We start from the raw sequence: 22347 nt of genomic DNA, 5'->3' as shown, positions 1-22347 counted from the left end.
GCACGAAAACATAAGCGTCCCCTTGCATGCCTCTTGTGTTTCAGCTCCTTCAGCAAAACAAAGAGTAGAGAGTCGCATCTCGTTTGTTAGATTGATGCGGCCTGCGGCGTTTGGAACACTCCATGACGGTGATCCGAAAAGAGAGAGAGAGAGGGATGGAGAGAGAGAGAGAGGGGGGGGAGCAAGGCGCTGGATGGAGCTCGCTGCAGCCACGAAGGTTGTTTATCACGCAGATGGAAATCTAAAGGGCTGCTGCTGTTACCATGGAGGAGGAGGAGGGGAGAGGGTTCCTGGTGACCTTATATGGCGGTGTGGGGGTTCTGCAACACCATGGCAACCGGCCAGAGAGCTCTCGGATTACCCTTCGTTGCCAGGGCGCGACTCTCCTGACAGGCGCTTGTTGAAGCGTCCTTCCTCTATTATCTCTTTATTTTAACTTCCTATAATAACAACATGCATCGTTTCGGGAGAAATAACAACCCCCCCACCACTCTCACTTGCTTGGTGCAAAGACTTCACGTCGAATAACATAGAAATGTCCTCGGAGAAAGAGAGTCCCCCCCCCCCACACGCACACACTCATACACGAACGAGCCTCACCCAGTTATGGCGCAGCAGCGTTTCACAGCACAGTGCTCGCCTTTGTCTGCAGAGAAGCCATTTTGAGACAGAGCACAGCAGAGAGTGAACAAGTGTAGCCACATCACCCAAAGGTGTCTTCGTCAAAGGGAAGCAGTGACATATGCAAGATTCCTCCCCATAAGACTCCTTTTTTTTGCTCGTTTAAGACGTGGATTACATGTTTTTTTGAATACTAACTGTAAGTTTACAACATCAATCAAACTATGTATAAAAATACTGGTTACATTTTTTTTTCTCTTTTTCAACAAATAAGAGTTTTCACGATAACGTTTTTAAAATCCACATGTGTGATCTGTCATGTTGTCTGTCCTCTCTGTGAGAATACTTACGTGTATAGACATACCACAGCTTGGCAGAATTAAGTGAAACAGCTCAAAATCCATCACCTCTCAAAAGAAAAAAGACATTTCCTTGTCTAGTTTAGTTTTTTCTTAACACGATGTAGCTCAGTTGGAAATGCAGGAGGTTATACGTGACTGCAATCCAGTCGTCAAGGAGAGAGGAGGGATAGTTTGCATATTGCCCACACGAGATGATGCTTGGAGATGCATGGTCGCTGGCAGAGGCAAATGCAAGTGATTGAGAAAAAAAAGTTTTTTTCAAAAGAGCTCTCTATCTGTCGTGCTAATGGATTCCTTCCCTTCACAGGAGACGCTCCCTCGCCCTTTATTAAAGCCAATATTAGAAGATCCGAAGATGGAGCTGAAAACGTCCCTGCCCTTGCGTTTAGGCCTGTTAACTGCATTTCACCAAAGTGCTGAGGTAAATATTTGCACCCTGAGAGTTTTCCCTCCATCTGTTTCCTCTTTGGTTTAACTGCTTTCTTTTTTTTTTTAAATCGTTATAGAGACTGTTATGACTTTAGAAAAAAGGACAACCTGGCTGGGCTTTGATGTGTTTTAAATACGCCCTTGGAGCAAGGTCAAACCGTCGTTTTACACATTTGGTGCGTAAAAGCCAAATGGACGCCACGGTCCCTACACCGTGCCTGAAGTAGTCTCCCCCGGTGTGGGCAGGATATAACTCAAGTCATCAGGATTGTTAAGCGTTGCTGTTGTGAGAGGAAAGTAAGTCATTAATCAAAGCAGTGGGATTATCAGTCAACAGTCCAAATCGCAGGCGACACCATAAACTATTTTACGGAAGAAAAAAAGGGGCCATTAGTTATGCGTGGCCTGCTCTGTGTCACTATAGAGCAGCAGTGGTACTGTATATAACCTGGATGCTGTATATGTCTATAGGTCAGCATGCCCAGCCAGGGAACACATTTGGAATTAAAGATCAAAGTTTCTATGTGGTAACATTAAAGCCAAAAAGATAAATGGACAGTAAAAAAAAATACACCTTTAATAACAGTAACTGCATGCCTCACATATTACTTTTTTACATTACTGAAAGAGCAAAAAAACACTGTGAAATGATTATAAAAGAGTTGAACTTACTCATTGCTACTCCTATCCTACACAGGCCATAAAGTGCAATGCCAAACAAACCAGCCATTACACGTTTTGTCACTTTAACTGTGTTTTTCTTTCCTCCTCCTCCTCTTTCTCTCTTCAAAACCATAAAGCTGTTTATTCACAACAATTTTGGTTTTTCTTTTTTCACTTAAACGAAATATCAACACTATTATATTGGGTGTGCCATGGCCTATAGTTAAGACAAAGGTGGATTCCAGGCAGAGGAAAAAAGGCTCAAAATGTCACATCCGGCACATTCTCTTCCTTCTTCTCAATCCTTTCACAGGATAGTTTTTAATCATAGTCCGTGAGAGATGAGGAAATCGAGTGTAAGATCCCTCTTTGGAACAAAGGAACCCCATACAGGCCACTGAGTCCTGTGTGTTTTTGTGAGGAAGATGGCTGCCGATGCCCCCTCTCTCTGCTCTGCGTTGCAGGATCCTGCTCCTCGCTTCTAATAGTTGACGGCTCCTCTGCTGCTGCTCGCTGATTGGTCCGCCGAGCCGCCGCTGTTAACCAGCCAATTGCCCGAGCACCGCAAAAAACAGCCGTCGACGTCAAACAAAACAAAAATGAAAATACACGAGTCCCGATAATATTTTAAAAAATACACAGGAGATATTTGAGAGCCACGCTGGGATCGTACGGGTAGAAAAAGCGACGTGAAAAGCACCAGCAGCTCCACATCCGGGTTGGCACTACTTTTTCTCTCCTGAGTTGGATTAGTGGCGGACGGGGAAGGATGTAACAAACCCGCCGCATTCCTTCGGTTTCCTTCCGCATCGTTTAAATCAACTTAGCAACATCCGATCTTCGTATTTTTTTTGTAAACAAACATAAACAGCTAGCAGTTAGCCCCACGTTAGCTCCTTTGTTAGTTCCCTCCGCCGCTAGCGTGTGTTTTATCCGCCTCCAGCGGCGGTTCACTACATATTGACCCCTGTGTATATCCAGCTTGTGTTTTGCCGTCGGAGTGAACGCAGCCGGCAGATTCGCCACACACACACACACACACACACAAAAAAGAAATGATTGAGAGGCTTTAGCGACGAACGCTTGCTGCCGCCCCCGTGATTTCCTCTTCTATTCGCACTCTCCGGTTTTTAACGAGTCGCTTGAAAGCTCGGTGCTGTTAAAACGAAGCACCGCGAAAAAAAAAATGATCATAAATGACAAGCGGAGGGAGAAGTAAGTTTGCGGCGAAAGTGCTTCCTGGCGTCGAGGCTGGTGGGCAAGCGACGCGAGCCTGGCGGTGTATTGTGGGAGAGACAGCAGGAGCAGCCGCGGACCGGAGAGGCACACACTATGTGCGGGCTCTCGCCGAAAAGGAGGCACTATTCTTCCGGCGGAACCATGTAATGTGAGAGCTGCTGGACCGGAGCGAGCGATTCGTGTCTTTTTCATCAGTTCGAGGACCCCCCCCCTCCTCGCCCCCTCTCTCTCTCCCTCCTCTCCCTCCGAACCATGTCCAAGCCCGGGGAGAGAAACAGGTTGAGCGAGGACCATGGCAGAAAGCAGAGTTCAAGTAAGCTGGTTCTTCCCCCCCCCCTCTCTCTCTCTCTCTCTCCAGGTTCTGCTCCTCATGCCGGGGGTAAGCTAGGTCCCGTTTCCCCCCCCCCACACCACCGGAGCCATGCATCTGTAGCGTGTGTTTTAAAGTGTCCCCGGTGGGGGGGTGGTTCACGGGCTCGCAGCAGCAGGAGCAGCCGTGTTCAACGGTTTGCACTAACGGCGGCTCTTCTCTCTCCTCTCTCCCCCCCCCCCCGTGGGTGCAGGTCTGCAGGCGAACGGCATGGACGGCCACGGGCCCGGGGTCTGCGGCTCGGTGGACAAGCGGGCGCACCACTGTAGAAGTTACAAGCTGATCGTCGACCCGGCGCTGAAGAAGGGATCGCACAAGCTCTACCGCTACGATGGACTCACGTTCAACATGCCCGTAAGTGGACCTCCAGCCGTGGGGGTGAAAGGGGGACACGGACCCCGGGAACCGAGCCTCCTCGACCGGGCACAATGTGGCGGTGGCGCCGCTACATGCTCCGGCAGCAAAACACACACACACACACACACAGCACGTCTGGAGTGTTTTTAATAACACACGGACCCGACCGCTTTGCAACAAGTTAGCGGAGTGTGAAGTTGTGAATGGGATGGATCACATCCTTCTAACCCCCCCCCCTCTCTCTCTCTCCCTCTCTCTCTTCCTCTCTTCTTCTCCCGCAGAACCCCGGGATGGGCCCGGTGGACCTGGTCCGGGACCCGAGGATCGGTCGCCTCTGGACCAAGTACAAGGAGATCGATCTACCGGTGCCGAAGTTTAAGGTACGTGCTCTGACAGGAGCTGGGGGGACAGGGGGTCTTCTCCCGTTGGTGGGAGCAGGGGGGGGCTGTCAGAAGTGGCAGACACACCCCCCCTCCCTCCCTCCCTCCGCTGTGGGACGTTCAAGTGAAAGTGTGATTGTGAGAAAAACCAAAATAAATCGCATGCTCCATGTTTTAGCTGTTTCGAGTGTGTGTGCATGTTCGTTTCCCCCACTATGGCAGGTCCCTTATCTCAGCTGTCAGGACCGACCCCACCGGGTGCAGCGACACTAACCCCCCGAAGCCACTTAGCGACATTAACCCCCCCACCTCCTCCCTCCCCTCTGTTCTCCTTCCAGATCGACGAGTGCTACATCGGGCCCGTGCCTCCCAAGGAGGTGACATTCGCGCGGCTCAACGACAACATCCGGGAGGGTTTCCTCCTGGACATGTGCAAGAAGTTCGGGGACATCGAGCAGGTGGAGATCCTGTACAACCCGAAGACCAAGAAGCACCTGGGCATCGCCAAGGTGGTGTTCGAGAGCGTCAAGTGCGCCAAGGTGGCGGTGCTGTCGCTGCACAACACGTCTGTGATGGGAAACATCATCCACGTGGAGCTGGACCCCAAAGGTAAACAGTGATGGAGGAGGAGGAGGAGGAGACGCGTGGACTGTGTTTGTTCCGTGCGATCGAGCCTCCTGTGTCCTCCTCCTCTCCTCGTGTGTCCTCCTCTCCTCCTGTGTCCTCCTCTCCTCCTGTGTGTCCTCCTCTCCTCCTCGTGTTTCCTCCTCTCTTCGTGTGTCCTCCTCTCTTCGTGTGTCCTCCTCTCCTCGTGTGTCCTCCTCTCCTCGTGTGTCCTCCTCTCTTCGTGTGTCCTCCTCTCTTCGTGTGTCCTCCTCTCTTCGTGTGTCCTCCTCTCTTCGTGTGCCCTCCTCTCTTCGTGTGTCCTCCTCTCTTCGTGTGTCCTCCTCTCTTCGTGTGTCCTCCTCTCTTCGTGTGTCCTCCTCTCTTCGTGTGTCCTCCTCTCTTCGTGTGTCCTCTCTTCGTGTGTCCTCCTCTCTTCGTGTGTCCTCCTCTCTTCGTGTGTCCTCCTCTCTTCGTGTGTCCTCCTCTCCTCCTGTGTGTCCTCCTCTCTTCGTGTGTCCTCCTCTCTTCGTGTGTCCTCCTCTCTTCGTGTGTCCTCCTCTCTTCGTGTGTCCTCCTCTCTTCGTGTGTCCTCCTCTCCTCCTGTGTGTCCTCCTCTCTTCGTGTGTCCTCCTCTCCTCGTGTGTCCTCCTCTCCTCGTGTGTCCTCCTCTCCTCGTGTGTCCTCCTCTCCTCGTGTGTCCTCCTCTCCTCCTCGTGTGTCCTCCTCTCCTCCTGTGTGTCCTCCTCTCCTCCTGTGTGTCCTCCTCTCCTCCTGTGTGTCCTCCTCTCCTTGTGTGTCCTCCTCTCCTCCTGTGTGTCCTCCTCTCCTCCTGTGTGTCCTCCTCTCCTCCTGTGTGTCCTCCTCTCCTCCTGTGTGTCCTCCTCTCCTCCTCGTGTGTCCTCCTCTCCTCCTCGTGTGTCCTCCTCTCCTCCTGTGTGTCCTCCTCTCCTCGTGTGTCCTCCTCTCCTTGTGTGTCCTCTCCTCGTGTGTCCTCCTCTCCTCCTGTGTCCTCCTCTCCTCCTGTGTCCTCCTCTCCTCGTGTGTCCTCCTCTCCTCGTGTGTGTCCTCCTCTCCTTGTGTGTGTCCTCCTCTCCTCGTGTGTCCTCCTCTCCTCCTGTGTCCTCCTCTCCTCCTGTGTCCTCCTCTCCTCCTGTGTCCTCCTCTCCTCCTGTGTCCTCCTCTCCTCCTGTGTCCTCCTCTCCTCGTGTGTCCTCCTCTCCTCGTGTGTCCTCCTCTCCTCCTGTGTCCTCCTCTCCTCCTCGTGTGTCCTCCTCTCCTCCTCGTGTGTCCTCCTCTCCTCGTGTGTCCTCCTCTCCTCGTGTGTCCTCCTCTCCTCGTGTGTCCTCCTCTCCTCGTGTGTCCTCCTCTCCTCGTGTGTGTCCTCCTCTCCTCGTGTGTGTCCTCCTCTCCTCGTGTGTGTCCTCCTCTCCTCCTGGTGTGTCCTCCTCTCCTCGTGTGTGTCCTCCTCTCCTCCTGGTGTGTCCTCCTCTCCTCGTGTGTCCTCCTCTCCTCCTCTCCTCGTGTGTCCTCCTCTTCTCCTCCTGTGTGTCCTCCTCTCCTCGTGTGTCGTCCTCTCTTCGTGTGTCCTCCTGTGTCCTCCTTTTTCGTGTGTCCTCCTCTCTTCGTGTGTCCTCCTCTCCTCCTGTGTCCTCCTCTCCTCCTGTGTGTCCTCCTCTCCTCCTGTGTCCTCCTGTCCTCCTGTTTCCTCCTCTCCTCCTGTGTCCTCCTCTCCTTGTGTGTGTCCTCCTCTCCTCCTCCTGTGTCCTCCTCTCCTCGTGTCCTCCTCCTCTCCTCCTGACAGCGAGGTGTTGACTCCTCGTGGATCATAAGGAGCGACAACCGGTCACGTTACTCGATGTATACGTGCGTTGCCTGGTAACGTGGGGGGGAATTGAATTTGATTGAATAGCGAGGCTGCTCCCAGGGGGCGGAGCTGTGGGTGCACCGGGGTCCCCACTGGGCCTAATTTCAAACCTGTAAACAAACACAAACCAATCAGTCCCCCCCCCCCCCCCCCCTTTGCCAGGTGTCTGATCACTCACTTAAATAGTAATTAATTTCCCAGTTAGTAAAACAACAGTTTGAAAGCTTTCAAACTGTTGTTTTTTGATTATCTGGCAAAAACAGTAACTTGAACTCCTATCAAGACAATGTTGTGTATTTATTTGCACTTGTGCTTATTGAATCTGACACATAATAAGGACTGATATTTTGAATTAGCGTCTGCATCATTGTCTTGCCTGTATAAATGTTTTATCTCGATTTATTCTTGCAACATTACTTTAATGAGTGTAGCTACTGAGTGTGTTTGTGTTATTATTGTGTGTCATTTAATTAACATTGAGTCAGGGCAGATAATCTTTCAGATTGCCATATTTACATTCACCATATTTATTGTATAACAGTGTTTACAAAATGTTCAGATAGGAAACTGTTGTTAGTGCACGCTGCTCCTTTTACAAATGTGCTTAATAAGCTTTATTAAACATTATTAAACATTCACTGGCTTTATACCCGCTCTATGAACTTGGGATCAGATCCTCTCATGTTTATTGTTTTGCAGGTGACAATCGCCTCCGGTACTTCCAGCTCCTGATGAACGGCAGCTACAACCCCATGACCCTGCCGGTGGGTGGAGAGGAGGCCAGAGACGTGTCCCCTCGGAGCCTGGCGGAGGTGTTACTGGTAAGAAACAACATTCTTAATACCTTGCATGTAACGGTAGTTGGATATTAATGTAGTTTAGCGCAGTCTTAGTTAAACGTTATTGTGCACATGTGATTATTCAAATGTTGTGTTACCTTTTCGAACTGAACCAATTAACCAGTCTGAGCTGCCATGCTTATCTGTAATCCATGTCGCTGGTGCAGCAGGTGGTGGAGTAGAGCAGAGGGAATGTCACCCAGACCCTGTGGACTGGAATCACAAAGCCACGGAAATATGTACTTTGGCCTCGTAACATGAGCTCACCCCGGCATTGTGCCTAGATACTCTTATCCACCAGTGTGACCTTTGACCTCCTGCAGGTGTATTCTGCGAAACGCACCTATTGGTAATTTGGGGGAAATTGTCCAACTGCTATCCACACCTGAACTAATACAGCTGTACAATAGGTTCTAAGGTGCAGCATGGAGGCAGTGGTAGAGGTTTGTTCTGCCTGTGACTTGTCCTGATCCTCTTCTTCTCTTCCGAAGGCCTGCGAGCCCATCCGCAGGTTGTCGGAGAACAGCGTGTCGACCGGGGGGGCGGCGTTACCCCCCAGCAGCTCCTCCACTCCTCTGTCCCAGGATGCAGGCTTCTCCAGCCTGAGGCAGGACACGCCCCAGTCCCAGGGAACCCCTCTCACCCCACGCCAGTCCACTACGCCCTTTTCTCAAGACTCTAACTACTCCAGTCGGCAGTCCACGCCTGCGTACCAGTCCAGCCGACCCGAGAGCTCCGGCGGCTACAAGTCCCGGAGACACGAGAGCAAGTTCCAGGACGCGTACAACCGCCGGCCGGAGAGGCCTCAGTACCGCAGCAACATGTACCGAGGGTCGGCGTCGGAACAGGCGCCGTTCAAACAGCACCAACACACCCCACCCGAACCTCCACCCACCACCCCGTCGTTCACAGCGCCCCCCCCTGCTACGCCCACCTTCAAGTCCACCTACTCGCCCTACCAAGCTCCGCCTCTCCCTGCGTTCCCCCCGTCAGAACCTGCTTTCCATCAGCCACCGCAGAGGGAGGGGGATTACCTCCGACCACCGCAGCCGCCGCCGCCTCCGGATGACTCTGACTTTTTGCCCGGCAAGGAGAGACCAGAAACGCCTCCGATGCCCGAGCCTCCACCCGAGCCGGCGGGCCAACCCACCACCCCTCCTCCTCCTCAAACGCCAGAACGCTGCCCCTCCCCTGTTTCCCCGGCGCTGGACCTGGAGCGCAACAGCCTGGACTCCCGCATCGAGATGCTGCTCAAAGAGAAACGGACAAAACTTTTGCCGTTCCTCGAGGAGCGAGAATCGGACACTGAGGTGCTAATGGAGGGAAGTCCCATTTCCTCCTCGTCCTCTCAGCTATCCCCAATCCCCCCTTACTCTCACGGCGGGCTGCAGAACTCCCGTCCCTCCAGCACAGGGTTGGAGGACATCAGTCCGACACCGCTGCCGGACTCTGAGGACGAGGAGCCGATTCCGGGAACTGCAGCTCTGGTCAAGAAAATCACTTCTCCCGTCCACGAGCAGATGAGCAACAGTGACCTGCAGGACGGACAGTTCCGAGGACACACTCCCACTGAGAACATGGAAACGGTAAGACACAGTGTTCAATGATAAGAGTATAAACACAGCCCGGTAGTTGCAGTATGCAGGATTCCATGTGTTTGTTACACTTTTAAAGAGACTAACATGTTTGTGTTGATAGTTGTGAGGTGCTGGTGTTTACACAGAGCCATGAATGACAGTTACTCAGAGGACACAGGAAGTGAGGGTTAGTTTCAGTGCGAGGTTGTTGTAGTAAACTTTCCCTTGTGTGTTCTTCTACGGTTTCACAGTGACGGCACCACAGAGAAAGTTGTTTGCTGTTGTCAGTTTTTGTGCAAAGAATGAAAATAATCCTTAAAAAAACAGTAAAAGTAGTTTTTTCAAGTTCAAAAGTTTCATGGAAGCTCAAGTAAAATCCGTAAAAAGTCTAGTCTGCACAAGTAGAAGTGCTGGGAAATGAAATGGTAAATGCACAACTCACAAATACCTTCACATTCCCGTGAAACTGAGCTCCTGGTTTGTAGAGATACACATCTGGCCCGTGATGGTGTACTTCTCCACTCGCTGCCGTTGCTCTTTGAAAGAGAAACAAGAGCCGTTCTGCTGTTGGGAATTGCACACTCTCGTTTCCTCTTTCTAACACTCGCCGCACTCGGAGGAAAACACAGTTTGGTCGTTGGGCCCCATTCATCACCGCATTTCCTGGTTTTTTGTCGCCGGGGCTGATAGTGAGGATTGGCTGCAGCATCTCTGCTCTCACATTTCAAGTTATCACAAAGCAAACAGGTCATTTGAGTAACGACTCCACTCCCATGCAGAGTAACCTCTGCTTCGTTTCAACATTAAAACAGTTTGTGACGGATACGTTGTTTCTAGTATTAAACACCAGGGAAGAGAGTTCCGTTCTGTTATGTTTAAGTCTTTCATTCATATTTGCTGATATTGGTTTTAGAAGTATGTCATTTGATTCTTGAACAAACAGTTTTGTTTTGAAACATGCTGACCAACGACTTGGGTCACATGTGTTTGACCGCACGCGTGCGTCGTCTAATCTTTGAACTTAGATCAGCATTTACATGTGTGATGTTCTTATTGTGGAAGTTCGTCAGTGGATCAAACCTCAATCAACAGCTACAGTTAAACTTTTGCTCAGTCAAATATTTTATCTTTGCACTTATTCTTTAAAAAGTTAAACACCTATTTTGACTTGATCTATTCATGCAAAGCTCTTCCATGGCTGCTTGTGTAAGAAGTACTGTTCCTACTCACAAAAAAATATTTCTTTGACTTTGTTAATGAAACTCAGGTATTGTCTCAGCACCAGTATGGAAAATTATTTGATTTTACCAAACCATCATACTTTTAAATTCATTCTAATCACACATCTAAAGGTTAAATATTTAGACGTGACAAAACAATCTTAACTCTAGTTTCACTAATTAGCTGTTACCTGAGCTTTTGATCTAATCTTAAGGTCTTCACACCCAAGGGATCCTAATTAAGGGATATATGAGCTGACTCTGTGCCTTTGACCAATTTCTCCCTCAAAATAAGAAAAATAACAGTACATTAAGTGACAATAAAAGTTAAAGTTTGATTGGAAAAAACTTACATTTTGTTATTGTGTTTATAAAAGCTTATAATGTCATCGAGGACTCCAGAAAGTTAGTTTTCTGCTGAGATCTGTGACAGTGCGGCACACAAGTGTGATGATTTGACACCGACCGACCCGTAAGTAGCTGGTGTTTGCACAGTTGTCCCGGAGATGAAAAAAGTCAGATGATTGTTCTCGTGTAACCTGTGAAAAAACTGATGTTCCCTTAGCATAGTACTGACAGGCTGTCCTCCTCTTTCACACAGTGTCATCAGTCGTCGGGCGAGGACATGGAAATCTCCGACGACGAGATGCCCGGGACTCCGACTAACAGCGGCGAATGTGACAAGGGCATCGTGGTGAACTCCGCCGTGTCCCCGATGCAGACCATCACCCTCCACACCCCCGGCTTCCACCCTATGACGCACCAGGCCGCCTTCACCATCCCGCACCACCAGCTGTCCCTTCACGCTGCCGTCCAGGCAGGTCACCTGGCCGGTCACCCCGGAGTGCCTCACCACATGCTTCAACACATGGGTCCCTACCCTCACAACATGATGCCCCTGGTGCAAATGGAGCTGATGAACTGCCTGCGCTGGGAGCAGTGGAGCAACGTGCCCATGTCGTTCCAGATGCAGCAGCAGATGTTGAGTCGCATCGCTCAGACCAGAGGACCCTACCCCTATCCGCACTTTATGGACACTGGTGCATCGGGTCAGTTTGCTGGACCCTACGCTCCTCAGACTCTCGCTGCCACGCCCACCAGCGGCAGTGCAGCGGCACCTGGACAGCAGTGGGAGCAAACCAGCGTACCAAAGTTCAACCCCACTGTTCCTCCTCCTGGATACGAGGGCAAGAAGGAGGATCCACACAAGGCCACTGTGGACGGCGTGCTGCTGGTCATCGTCAAAGAGCTGAAGGCCATCATGAAGAGGGACCTCAACCGCAAGATGGTGGAGGTGGTGGCCTTCAGAGCCTTCGATGACTGGTGGGACAAGAAGGAACTTTCGGCAAAGGTGAGTCTTTCATTTCACCACTCGAGATAAAAACACGTGAGCTCACATCTTTTTTTCTTTTCTTTTTTACACATCTTTTTATTAGTTTTTCCGTTCACATACAGCAATAATTCACACATACAGTGTATACAAAAATTCTTAGAGGTAGAAAATAGCGGTAGGATGTCCTACACGATGTATGATGATAACAACAATGAGCTTAAACTGAGCCAGAACGGCTTCTATGAACCACAATTAACCCTTGACCCTTCCCACCCACTGACAAGAAAAAAGTAAAATAATTGCATAATTAAACCATTACATACTTTACATTACATAACATTTTTTTTTTTTAAATAGTTACGTGAGCTCACATCTACACAGGCACAGAAAGTGTGGGGAAAATATTTGTTTTTATTAGTATCAATTAAATATCATCTTGAAAAGAGACTTTCTTTTAACCCTTTGAGACTGAATTTTGTTCTGTTGTTTTCCTCAGACATCTTTGACTCCAGTGAAGGGCACAGAGGGGAAAGAAGAAGAAAGACCCAAACCCAAAGAGACCATTGGCTCCAGTCTGCTGGAGAACTGGAACAAGGGCGAGGGACTGGGCTACGAGGGCATGGGCCTGGGAATCAGTTTGCGTGGAGCCATCCGTCTTCCCTCCTTCAAGGTACACACTGAAACTCTTATTTTAGAGAACGTTGATTGAGAGGAGGTGTCTTTACTCTCAAACTGTGTCACTCCACTGGTGTTTAATGGTCTCATGATGTGTTCAGGTGAAAAGGAAGGACCCACCAGAGGCCGCAGCAGCAGGCGACAGTAAACGAGCCCGACCCTCCACTCCCGTCGATGACGAGCTGGAGGATGAAGGTGCCCCTCTTTTGTCAAGACTGCAAAACAAAAGCAAATACATGCAGTGCTGAGGTTTCTCCTCTAAAATGAATGTTTGTTCATTTCTCTCAGACCGGGATCGAGACCCAGCCGAGCTCCCGTTGGACGATTCAAAAACGGACAGCGACGGCATGTCTGCAAAGAGACGGCACGCCCGGCCGCTGGAGCTGGACAGCGAGGGAGAGGAGGAGGTGGACACATCGGGGAAGGAGGAGTCGTCGTTGTCGGACCGGGCGGATGAACCTAGAGACAGGCTGTCGTCGGGCAAAGTAAGCTTTCTCAAAAACCACCACTCATTGCATTGGCTGATTACCTGTGCATTCTTTTAATAATATATCTGATCATCTCTTAGGAGAGTGGTGATGATGAAGAGGGTGACGATGAAGACTCATCCAGCGAGAGCGCCTCCTCGGATTCGTCTGATGATGGTACTTTAAATATCTGACAACAGAAGTAGGTTAGTTTATGAAGTACATTCCCTGGAACTCACAGTATTTCTTTGCCCCTGTTTCCTGCAGAAGCCGAGAGTTCAGCTTCGTCCAAGGTCGGCTCGGACTCCTCGGCAGAGAGCGAAGACTCGTCCGAGAACGAGTTGAGCTCAGAAGAGGAGGAAGAGGAGAAGGAAGAAGTGGAGAAACTGGGCGAAGAGTATGAAGGCAAAGGGGCTGCGATGTCCACGACCTCTTCGTCCTCGTCGTCCTCGTCTTCCGATGAAGAGGCGGAGCCCAAGCCCCCGAGCCCACCTGCAGGACCTGTGCTGGAAGTCAAGGAGGAGAAACGAAGCAAGGAGGTGTTCATCAGCAAGATCAAACGCAGACCTCCGAGTCCTGTGGAGGAGAAGGTGGACCTGAAGCCGCCTTCACCTGAAGACCCAGGTAAATATCTTCAACAGCTTCTGTAGAGATTTGCACTACTGCATAAATTGAACATTCATCTGTAAAGATATGTATTTATTTTTTATTTTCTATTTTAAATTTTGATATTCTATTTTATTCTATTTTATTCTATTTTATTCTTTTTTATTCTATTTTATACTATTTCTATTTTTATTTTATTATTTTATTTTTTTGGGTTGAAATTACTGAGCATTGCTTAAAGAGAGTGTGTGACCCAAGCATTTATTGACAGTGACTACTTCATGTTATCTCTGTTCATTTGACAATAAAATTCTTGAATCTTGAATCATGTGAAACATTTAAGCAAATGTATTTATTATATTTATCTTTTCTTGTCTTGTAGTCAAAGAGCGAGACGTTAAAGAGGGGATCATCCCCGTAGTGAAGTCTGAACCTCAGGAGCCCGCGGCCATCCTCCGGCCGGCCACGCCCACAGGCGCGGCGCCCGACAGCGACCAGGAAGTGAAAGCCAAAGGTAAAACAGAGCCCATGGAGGTAGCCTGCACCCCCGCTCGAGTACCCCCACCCCGCTTAGATCCACCTGTCCCCAAACCCGTCCCCACATCGTTAATGCACCTCCCTCTCCCTCCTCACCCTACGGTAGAAGGTCGCTCCCTCCTCCATCCCCCCCCCGGCCCCCTGCCTGACCTCCCACAGCGGCCCCGCCTCCCCACAGACGAGGACATCCCCCGCACGCCGGGTCGGGACCTGATGGAGCGCGCCCGCAGCCTGGGGAAGTCCCAGAGCACGGACACAGTGCCCAACACCCCGGGCAGTGACGCCCCACTGACGGGCAGTAGCCTGCTGCTCAGCTCCCCCCACATCCCCGGTAGCCCCTTCTCCTACCCCGCCCAGTCCCCTGTCCTCAGCGCCGGAGTCCCCCGGACCCCAGGGAGAGACCTGACCTTCACCCCCGTGTTCCCTGACCCCACCGCACTAACTCTTAATAGGAAAGTGTCCCTTGAGAGCCTGGATGATAGACCCGTTTTTAAGGAGCCGCCCATTAGTGCACTGCCTAACCAAACCCTCTCCGCCGGCACAGAGCTCTCCGCTAGTGTCCCTGGAGATCTGCCTGCTGGTCTCACTGTGGACGTCCCGGTGCCGTCAGACACCGCCGCGTCCAAGAAGAAAACTGGACGAACCAAAGGCAAGAAGGGGCCGTCTGCGCTGGACGGGTCTTTGGGGTCCGACTCCACCACGCTGCCTCATGACACACACCTGGGAGATCTGTCCACGCAGATCAAGTCGGCCAAGTCTCCCGACCACCCGAGTCTGGACTTCCGGGAAGGAGACGTCAAGCCTCCGACGGCGCTGCCCGCCTCAGACGGCTTCCTGTCCTACGAGGACGAGGCGCCGGTGGTGGTGAAGCCGCCTCGGAAGGCGCGGCGCCGCTGGGAGGAGCTGCTGCTGAACAGCCTGTCGCCCGTCGCCACGCCGCCTCGGCCGTACTTCAAGCGCCGCTCCGACTTCGAGGAGATGACCATCCTGTACGACATCTGGAACGAGGGTATCGACGAGGAGGACATCCGGCTCCTGCAGATCACCTACGACAAGATGCTGCAGCAGGACAACGGCAACGACTGGCTCAACGACACGCTCTGGGTCGGCCATCCTTATATCCTTTACTGCTCAAAATCTACTATTTATGAAGTTGATCTGTTTGTAGTTGTTACTTTTCAAAACAAAGTTTCCCGTTAAGGAAAGAGAAATCATTTGAGGAGTTCAGTTCAGTTCAAAATGGTCATGTTTGTCTTTTTAAAGCTGTGTTGTACCCTGTGTACCAACTAGCGGCCCCCTCTGGTGGTGAAACGGAGGAACTGGGATTAACTACCCCAAGTGTCTGTTGAGTGTTAGAAGTGTTTTAGGTTCAAAGCCTTTTCAGTTTCTCCCTTGACCCCCCCGCACCTACCAACATCCCTGGAGTGAAGAAGAAGAGGCGGGACGACGGCATGAGGGATCACATGACCGGCTGCGCCCGAAGCGAAGGCTACTACAAGATCGACAAGAAGGACAAGATCAAGTATCTCCAGAGCACCAAGCTGCAGCTGGAGGAGCCGCCGGTCGACACCCAGGTGGGCGGGGCGATGACTGATTGTGGAGTCACATGACAACGTGTATTTGCGACGCATTAACCTCAAACTCTGTGTTCTCTGTTCAGGGGATGAGTATCCCTCCGCAGGTCCACGCCTCCACCAGGTCGGGCTCGGAGCGGCGGTCGGAGCAGCGGCGTCTGCTCTCCTCCTTCGCCTGCGACAGTGACCTGCTGAAGTTCAACCAGCTGAAGGTAGAAACAGATGTTAGATTCACCCTGGATCTCATTTGATAAAAGCACTCGACAAAAAAGATACGACGGAAGAGCACAAGGAACAGACAGTTGCTAATCCTTTGTTGTAATCGTTGTAATGTAGTCATCTTAGTCTACAAAAAGCCATCTGTGGGATTTGATTTTCAAAACTCGAACAATAACTTCAACTTTTCTCCCATGTTTCTCGTTCAGTTCCGTAAGAAGAGGATCCAATTCCGTCGGTCGCACATCCACGACTGGGGCCTGTTCGCCATGGAGCCCATCGCTGCGGATGAGATGGTGATAGAGTACGTGGGACAGAACATCCGACAGGTGAGAGGCCGGTGATCTGAAGAGTTCTCTGTGTGTCTGTAAACTGACTCTGAAAGGGCCTTGTTAACTTCAGATATAGATGTAGTGCATGTCTGCTTTAACCCTTGAAATCTATGAGTTATGATCGGACTTTCAGTGACCCACAACAGCCTCACGATCAATAATTCAAACTGACGGTGACAATTAACTTAGCATGATGCTGATTTGGCTCCTAAGGACCAAACCTATTGAAGTGTTGACAAGTAGCAAGACACTTTAGTTATTGAACTTCATTTAATTTTGTTAAAGTCATTGGGACAATTGATGATAACCGCAGATCAGAGAGTTCCTGTATCTCTGTCTGCTTCCCTTCATTTCCCAGATGAAACAATTGGTTTCCTTTTTTAAAGTTATGAAACGTCTAACAAGTATCGCTCCTCATTCCCAGGTGATCGCGGACATGCGGGAGAAGCGTTACGAGGAGGAAGGCATCGGCAGCAGCTACATGTTCCGAGTCGACCACGACACCATCATCGACGCCACCAAGTGTGGCAACTTCGCCCGTTTCATCAACCACAGCTGCAATGTGAGTCCACTGATAACAGCTTCATGATCACTGGTGGAACGTACATCAAGTAGAATTAAGTAGTATTTTTCATTAACTTAATACTGTTCTTTTTACTTGAGGTATCTTCAATAGTTACTGAGAACTTTGTGACACTTCTTCACACTAAACATGTGCAGTTTTTTTCAAGGTAGTTCAGTCATGAAGTTGCTTTATTTTCTTATTAAAAATAAGTGTTTCAAGATACACGCCATCATTCAAAAGAAAAAAAATAATTTAGATCAAAAATTAGAATATGATCACTCTAAGGTTCTTAGGACATTTAAACAAGTCTTTTTCAGGTGAGATGTTTTTGCAGAACTTTTACCATTTCACAAAAAATATTTACAAACTTTTTAAACAACTGCAACAAACAGCTGCCCACACATTCATGCATCAGTAAAAAAAAAAAAAGGACAGTGTGCATAATTAGAACTTTTACGTTTTTACACTTTAAAATGTATCTGTACATTTTTGAATTCATGATGCTAAATAAAGTATAATAGTAGTATTTTTAACATTATTCTATTACTTAAGGAGATTATCTGTATATTTGTTCCACTCCAAACAGAACAACAATCTAGAAATTAGTACATAAAGCATTAAGTACTCAAAAGGCACTTCTGGCAAGAATGAGTGTTATAATATGGGAAATATATTTAAGTGTGTATTTACAGACGTCAGTATATATTATATCACCTCAATATTAACAGCTATGTACCACTTCAGATTGTCCAAAACATTTCCCTGTTCTTTCATTCTCATATTCATACAGACGACATTGGTCTTCAAATATATAACAGGCTATCTACATTTAATTGTAAAATACAATATTATCCGTCTGTGTTCTCTTTCAGCCGAACTGCTACGCGAAGGTCATCACGGTGGAGGCTCAGAAGAAGATCGTCATCTACTCCCGGCAGCCGATCAACGTCAACGAGGAGGTGACGTACGACTACAAGTTCCCCATCGAGGACGAGAAGATCCCCTGCCTGTGTGGGGCGGAGAACTGCAGAGGAACGCTGAACTAACATCCGCTCGACGGCAGAAGAATCTCCTGCAGGGTGGAGAGAGAAGAGGGTCGGGGGGGCGAGCGCAGACTCCAGGCCGACTCCCCCGAGGAGGAGGAGGTGAAGGAGGGAAGGTTTTGCTTGGGAGCGAAACCTGCGGCCGGCCTGGATCAAGTTGAAGCTACCTGTACGGAACTCTTCACATATTTAACTCTAGATTGTTTACGAATTATGGTGCTCTTGAAATGAAAAATTGCATTGTTTTTTACGAATGCCAGTGGGTTAGGGTTATCTACAGAAGACTTGACATCCCCCCTTCCTCCTCCTCTCGGCGATTTCAGTATTTCAGCACGGCTCCTCTCCGCTTCGAGTCCTGGTTTGTACAGTTTTACACTTTGTTTTTGGTTTAGTTTTCTTCTCATTTGTCTCATAAGCTTTACGTACACAACACACGTGACACAGACTCACACGATCAGCTGCTTACTAACACTGTTGAGACGCACAAGCCCAACCAGGGAAAACACCGCCTCTCTGTGAGGGGTGGGGGGGGACGTGGTCGCCTCCCGGTCAGGTGGCAGACGGCGGGGGGGGGGGGGGACCCACTGACTGAAGCACCTGCATTCTCGCTCCTACCTCCTCCTGAACCGGTTTTCTCGGAAATTTAATCAAACTGATGAAAAAGAGAAAAAAAACACGAAAACCTGCCACAGAAATCTGGACATTATGGGAAACCACACCCACTTTCACCAGCCAATGACGGATCGTGCTGCTTCCTGTTGGTTTATGCAAAAGTTAAAGACGACGTGAAGAATTTGTATTAAGGATATTCCAGTGTTTTCAACTTTGGTTCAGAGGGTTTACCTCTGACTCGTTTCCTTCAAAGACACTATATTTGTGTTTGTGTGTCTGAGAGTGAGAATGTGTGTGTGTGTCGAGCTTCTGATTCGAAGTATTTAATATGACATCTTGAGAGTATGTGAGTGCACTGCCCCCTGTAGGCCACAGCGCAGAAGGCCGACCGATCATGGAGAGCGAATAAAGTCAAACTAAAATCGAACCCAGCATCCACTGGGCAACGTCTGGAAATACTTGTTTTCAGCGTTGGAAGAAAGAGTCGTATTCTCGTTTTTTAAGTGCCATACGAATGCGTAACTTACAAGTTGACGAGTCGCCTGTAGCCGTGGCAACGTGCACAGAGCTGCTGCCTAATTCTCTCTGTGGGACGGTGATGACACTTGTGACTCGGCCAGTGTTTCATGTTTCCCGGTGTTGCCACGACTCTGCAGAGGGTCGTTCATTCTTTATAACGACATTCAGATAAAAACTGAATATCTGTGAACGCACTTCTGCTTTACGCCCTCTTCCACACGCCCACTCCACCCCCCCACTCCCCTCAAGACCAAGTCAGGCATCGCTCTTCATTCAGTTTGATCCATGGTGGAGATTTCCTCGTTTGTCTTTTCCATCCGTGATGTTTATATTGTATATGATTCATTACTTGTACAGAAGATCTAAAACGTTTTTTATCTTCACAGGGTTAACACTTTTAAGACGCATCGTTCTCTTTCTCTCTCTTCTTTTTTTAAAACAAAAGACTGAGTATTTAAAAACAATTTTCAGGGATCAGTTAAAAAGGAAATCTGAGGGTTTCAAAGGTTGTTTATTTAAAGACAAGGTCCCCTGTGTACAGGAAAACAAAAGTCTCCGGCTCCCTTTTTGAAAGATTGTTTCTTGTAGAAACGTCTTCATTTTCTGCCCATTTTGCTTTGTAATCCTGAAATGTGTAAATACTGTAACTGTGAATACGATATAAATAAATATATATTTTTGTTCCCTGGAAATTTGCTACGCCAACACAGCTCAGAGGTGGATGTAACATAACGGGGCGGGCGCTGAGCTGGTAGCAGGAAATTCAGCTTGTGTCAAGCTTTGTTTTTTTATTTTCTGTTGTAAATTCTATGAAAAAAGTTGTTTGCTGTGTGGAGAAAAAAAAGGTGCGGAATCGGCATGGGAGGAGGATTGAAGCATCGGCTCGTCTCATGTCTATTTATTACACGACAAATGTATGAAAAGGAAAAATAGTGGAAATAAAGCGATTTTGCATACATCCATAAACAGCTTGTTTGTTTTGTTTGATCGAACCCAAAGTGTCCGACTGCTGCGGAGGTTTCATTCATGAAAACAGTCGACAGCAGCTGATCAGACAAATGAGTCAGTGTCAGGTCAGTGTGATCAGGAGCAGGTCATGTGACCCACCCCCCTCTGACAAACTCTGAATGGAATGATGGAGAGAAGGGACGGAAGGAGAGAGGATGAATGGGTGGTAGGAAAGAAGTATGGGTGGATGAATGGAAGGATGGAGAGAAGGAAGGATGGATGGATGGAAAGAAGACAGGAGGGAAGGAAGGAAGGATGAATGGCTGAGAGCGAGGGTAGGAAGAAAGGAAGAATGAAAGGATGGAGAGAAGGGAGGGAAGATGGATAAAGAGAAGACAGAAGGGAGGAAAGAAGGATGAATGGGTGGAAGGAAAGAAGTAGGGGTGAATGAATGGAAGGATGGAGAGAAGGGACGGAGGGAGAGAGGATGGATGGAGAAAAGAGAAGGGGAGGAAGGAAGGAAGAATGGCTGAGAGTACGAGAAGGAAGGAAGGATGAATGGAAGGGAGGGAGGATGTTTGGATGGAGAGAAGACAGAAGGAAGGAAGGAAGTATGGGTGGATGAATGGAAGGATGAAGAGGAGGGACGGAGGGAGACAGGATGAATGGGTGGTAGGAAAGAAGTATGGGTGGATGAATGGAAGGATAGAGAGAAGGGAGGGAGGATGGATGGGTGGAGAGAAGACAAGGGAAGGAAGGGAGGATGAATGGCTGAGAGTAAGGAAAGGAAGGAAGGATGAATGGAAGGGAGGATGGATGGAGAGAAGACAAAAGGGAGGAAAGAAGTGTGGGTGGATGAATGGAAGGATGGAGAGAAGGAAGGATGGAGGGAGAGAAGACAGAAGGATGGAGGGAGGAAGAAGGAACAGAAGGGTAGATGGATGAGAGGGAGGGAAATAAAGAAAGGATGAATGGATGGAAGAAAAGAAAGATGGACAGAGAGAAGAAAAAAGGGTTGAAGGAAGGGAGGGAGGAAGAAGAGATGGAAGGATAGATGGATGAGTGGTGAGGAAGGGAATGAAAGATGAATGGGTGGATAGATGGGTGGATGGAAGAAAGGATGAATGAATGGAAAAAAGAACGATGGAGGATGATTGATGGAAGAAAAGAAGGAAGTGATGAATGATGGATGGGAAGGAAAGAGGTAAATAAATAACGTTGACAGGTCTGATGATGTGGATGTAAAGTGTGGAACCACCTGTCGCTCTCTTGTAGATTCTCTCTCTTCCAGGATTTAAAACTTGACCCTTGAATGTTTCCAGGAGTCAAGTCTCATGTTGAGTTTCCTCAGGAGTGAGACTCTCGTTTCCACTCGTCCTGTTTCATCCCTCGTTTCCTGTTTCAACTGTGACATCCATCAGCTGTGTGTGAATTCAGTGAAAATCTGCAGCCTGACATCACCTCCGCACAACCCTGGACTCCCATTCACACAGAGAGGGAGAGAGAGAGAGAGAGAGAGAGAGAGAAAAGACTCCCAGTGTGCTCTCCCTCTCCCCCCCTCCTCTCTCTCTATCTGTGTGCTTGTGTGTGTACGTGTGTGTCGCCTCGAGGCCGTGACAGGAGGAGGATGGTGTGACCACACGCAGAGAGGATGGCAGAGTCAGAGGCAGCATGGGCGCCCAACTCACACTCCATCTGCTGAACACACACACAAACACACACACACACACACACACACACACACACACACACACACACACACACACACACACACACACAAAACACACATACACAAACACAAACACAAACACACACACGTCTACATCAAGCGATCCGATTGGTCAGATGTTGTCACTCAAACTGTGCTCTTTCTACTTATTTTATAATGTCACAATTTCATGATGACATCTTATTATTATGGTACTTTTGCCTTGATAAAAAAAACTTAGTATTCCTCCAGAAGCTGTGTTGTCTCGGATGTGAGCAATTAAAACATTTTCCTGAATTTACATCAGGTTCAGTAAAAAATAAAACAGTGAAGAAGTATCTAATATGTGTTGTTGTTCTTTATTCTCTTCTCTCCATGGAGGATTTGCTGAGTTAATCCCTTACTTTGCATAGTTGAAGTTGCTCTTTGCATGAAGCTTGTTTACATGGAGGCCGACAGACACAAGTTTGCATGTGGGAAACATTTCATCACATCAATAGACTTCACTTGATTTAAGCCTCTTTATTTAAGCGCTTTAACAGGAGACATTTCAAATAAAACTCTGAAACTCGTATTAGATGCACCAACACAAATCAAATGAACACTTCTTATCTTCCTTCCCCTCACTGGAGCTCGCAGGAAGTTTAGCTTTAGTTTGTTATTTGATGATATAAAAACCAGGTGA

At 48.8% G+C, this 22347-nt stretch overlaps 1 protein-coding gene and 1 long non-coding RNA gene across 4 annotated transcripts; one reads left to right on the top strand and one right to left on the bottom strand.

Annotated features, from left to right (window-relative positions):
* The first annotated feature begins 676 nt into the window (after positions 1-676).
* Positions 677-18417, top strand: setd1ba (SET domain containing 1B, histone lysine methyltransferase a). Of its 3 annotated transcripts, none has more exons than XM_061070687.1 (19): positions 677-820; positions 1291-1404; positions 3878-4038; positions 4323-4421; positions 4760-5030; positions 7591-7712; positions 8222-9316; positions 11129-11878; positions 12357-12530; positions 12637-12730; positions 12824-13020; positions 13104-13179; positions 13270-13626; positions 13991-15262; positions 15553-15719; positions 15806-15931; positions 16145-16264; positions 16692-16829; positions 17705-18417. In XM_061070687.1, the coding sequence occupies exons 3-19, from the start codon at positions 3895-3897 to the stop codon at positions 17876-17878; spliced, it is 5376 nt and encodes a 1791-aa protein (XP_060926670.1). In that variant the 5' UTR covers positions 677-820; positions 1291-1404; positions 3878-3894; the 3' UTR covers positions 17879-18417. The 3 variants fall into 3 exon arrangements, with proteins under 3 accessions (XP_060926670.1, XP_060926677.1, XP_060926661.1); XM_061070694.1 differs by lacking the exons at positions 677-820; positions 1291-1404 and adding an exon at positions 3362-3627 and having other exon boundaries at positions 13991-14122; positions 14690-15262; XM_061070678.1 differs by lacking the exons at positions 677-820; positions 1291-1404 and adding an exon at positions 3362-3627.
* LOC133000727 (uncharacterized) lies at positions 7403-7964 on the bottom strand. Its single transcript, XR_009678215.1, has 2 exons — positions 7829-7964; positions 7403-7709 (listed from the first exon to the last, which is right to left on the bottom strand). It is a non-coding gene; the product is annotated as an uncharacterized LOC133000727 (long non-coding RNA).
* Positions 18418-22347: the final 3930 nt, after the last annotated feature.

Source organism: Limanda limanda, chromosome 1, assembly GCF_963576545.1.
Source record: "Limanda limanda chromosome 1, fLimLim1.1, whole genome shotgun sequence".
NCBI classification, from domain to species: Eukaryota; Metazoa; Chordata; class Actinopteri; order Pleuronectiformes; family Pleuronectidae; genus Limanda; species Limanda limanda.
This window is presented reverse-complemented; position numbering and strand designations above follow the sequence as displayed.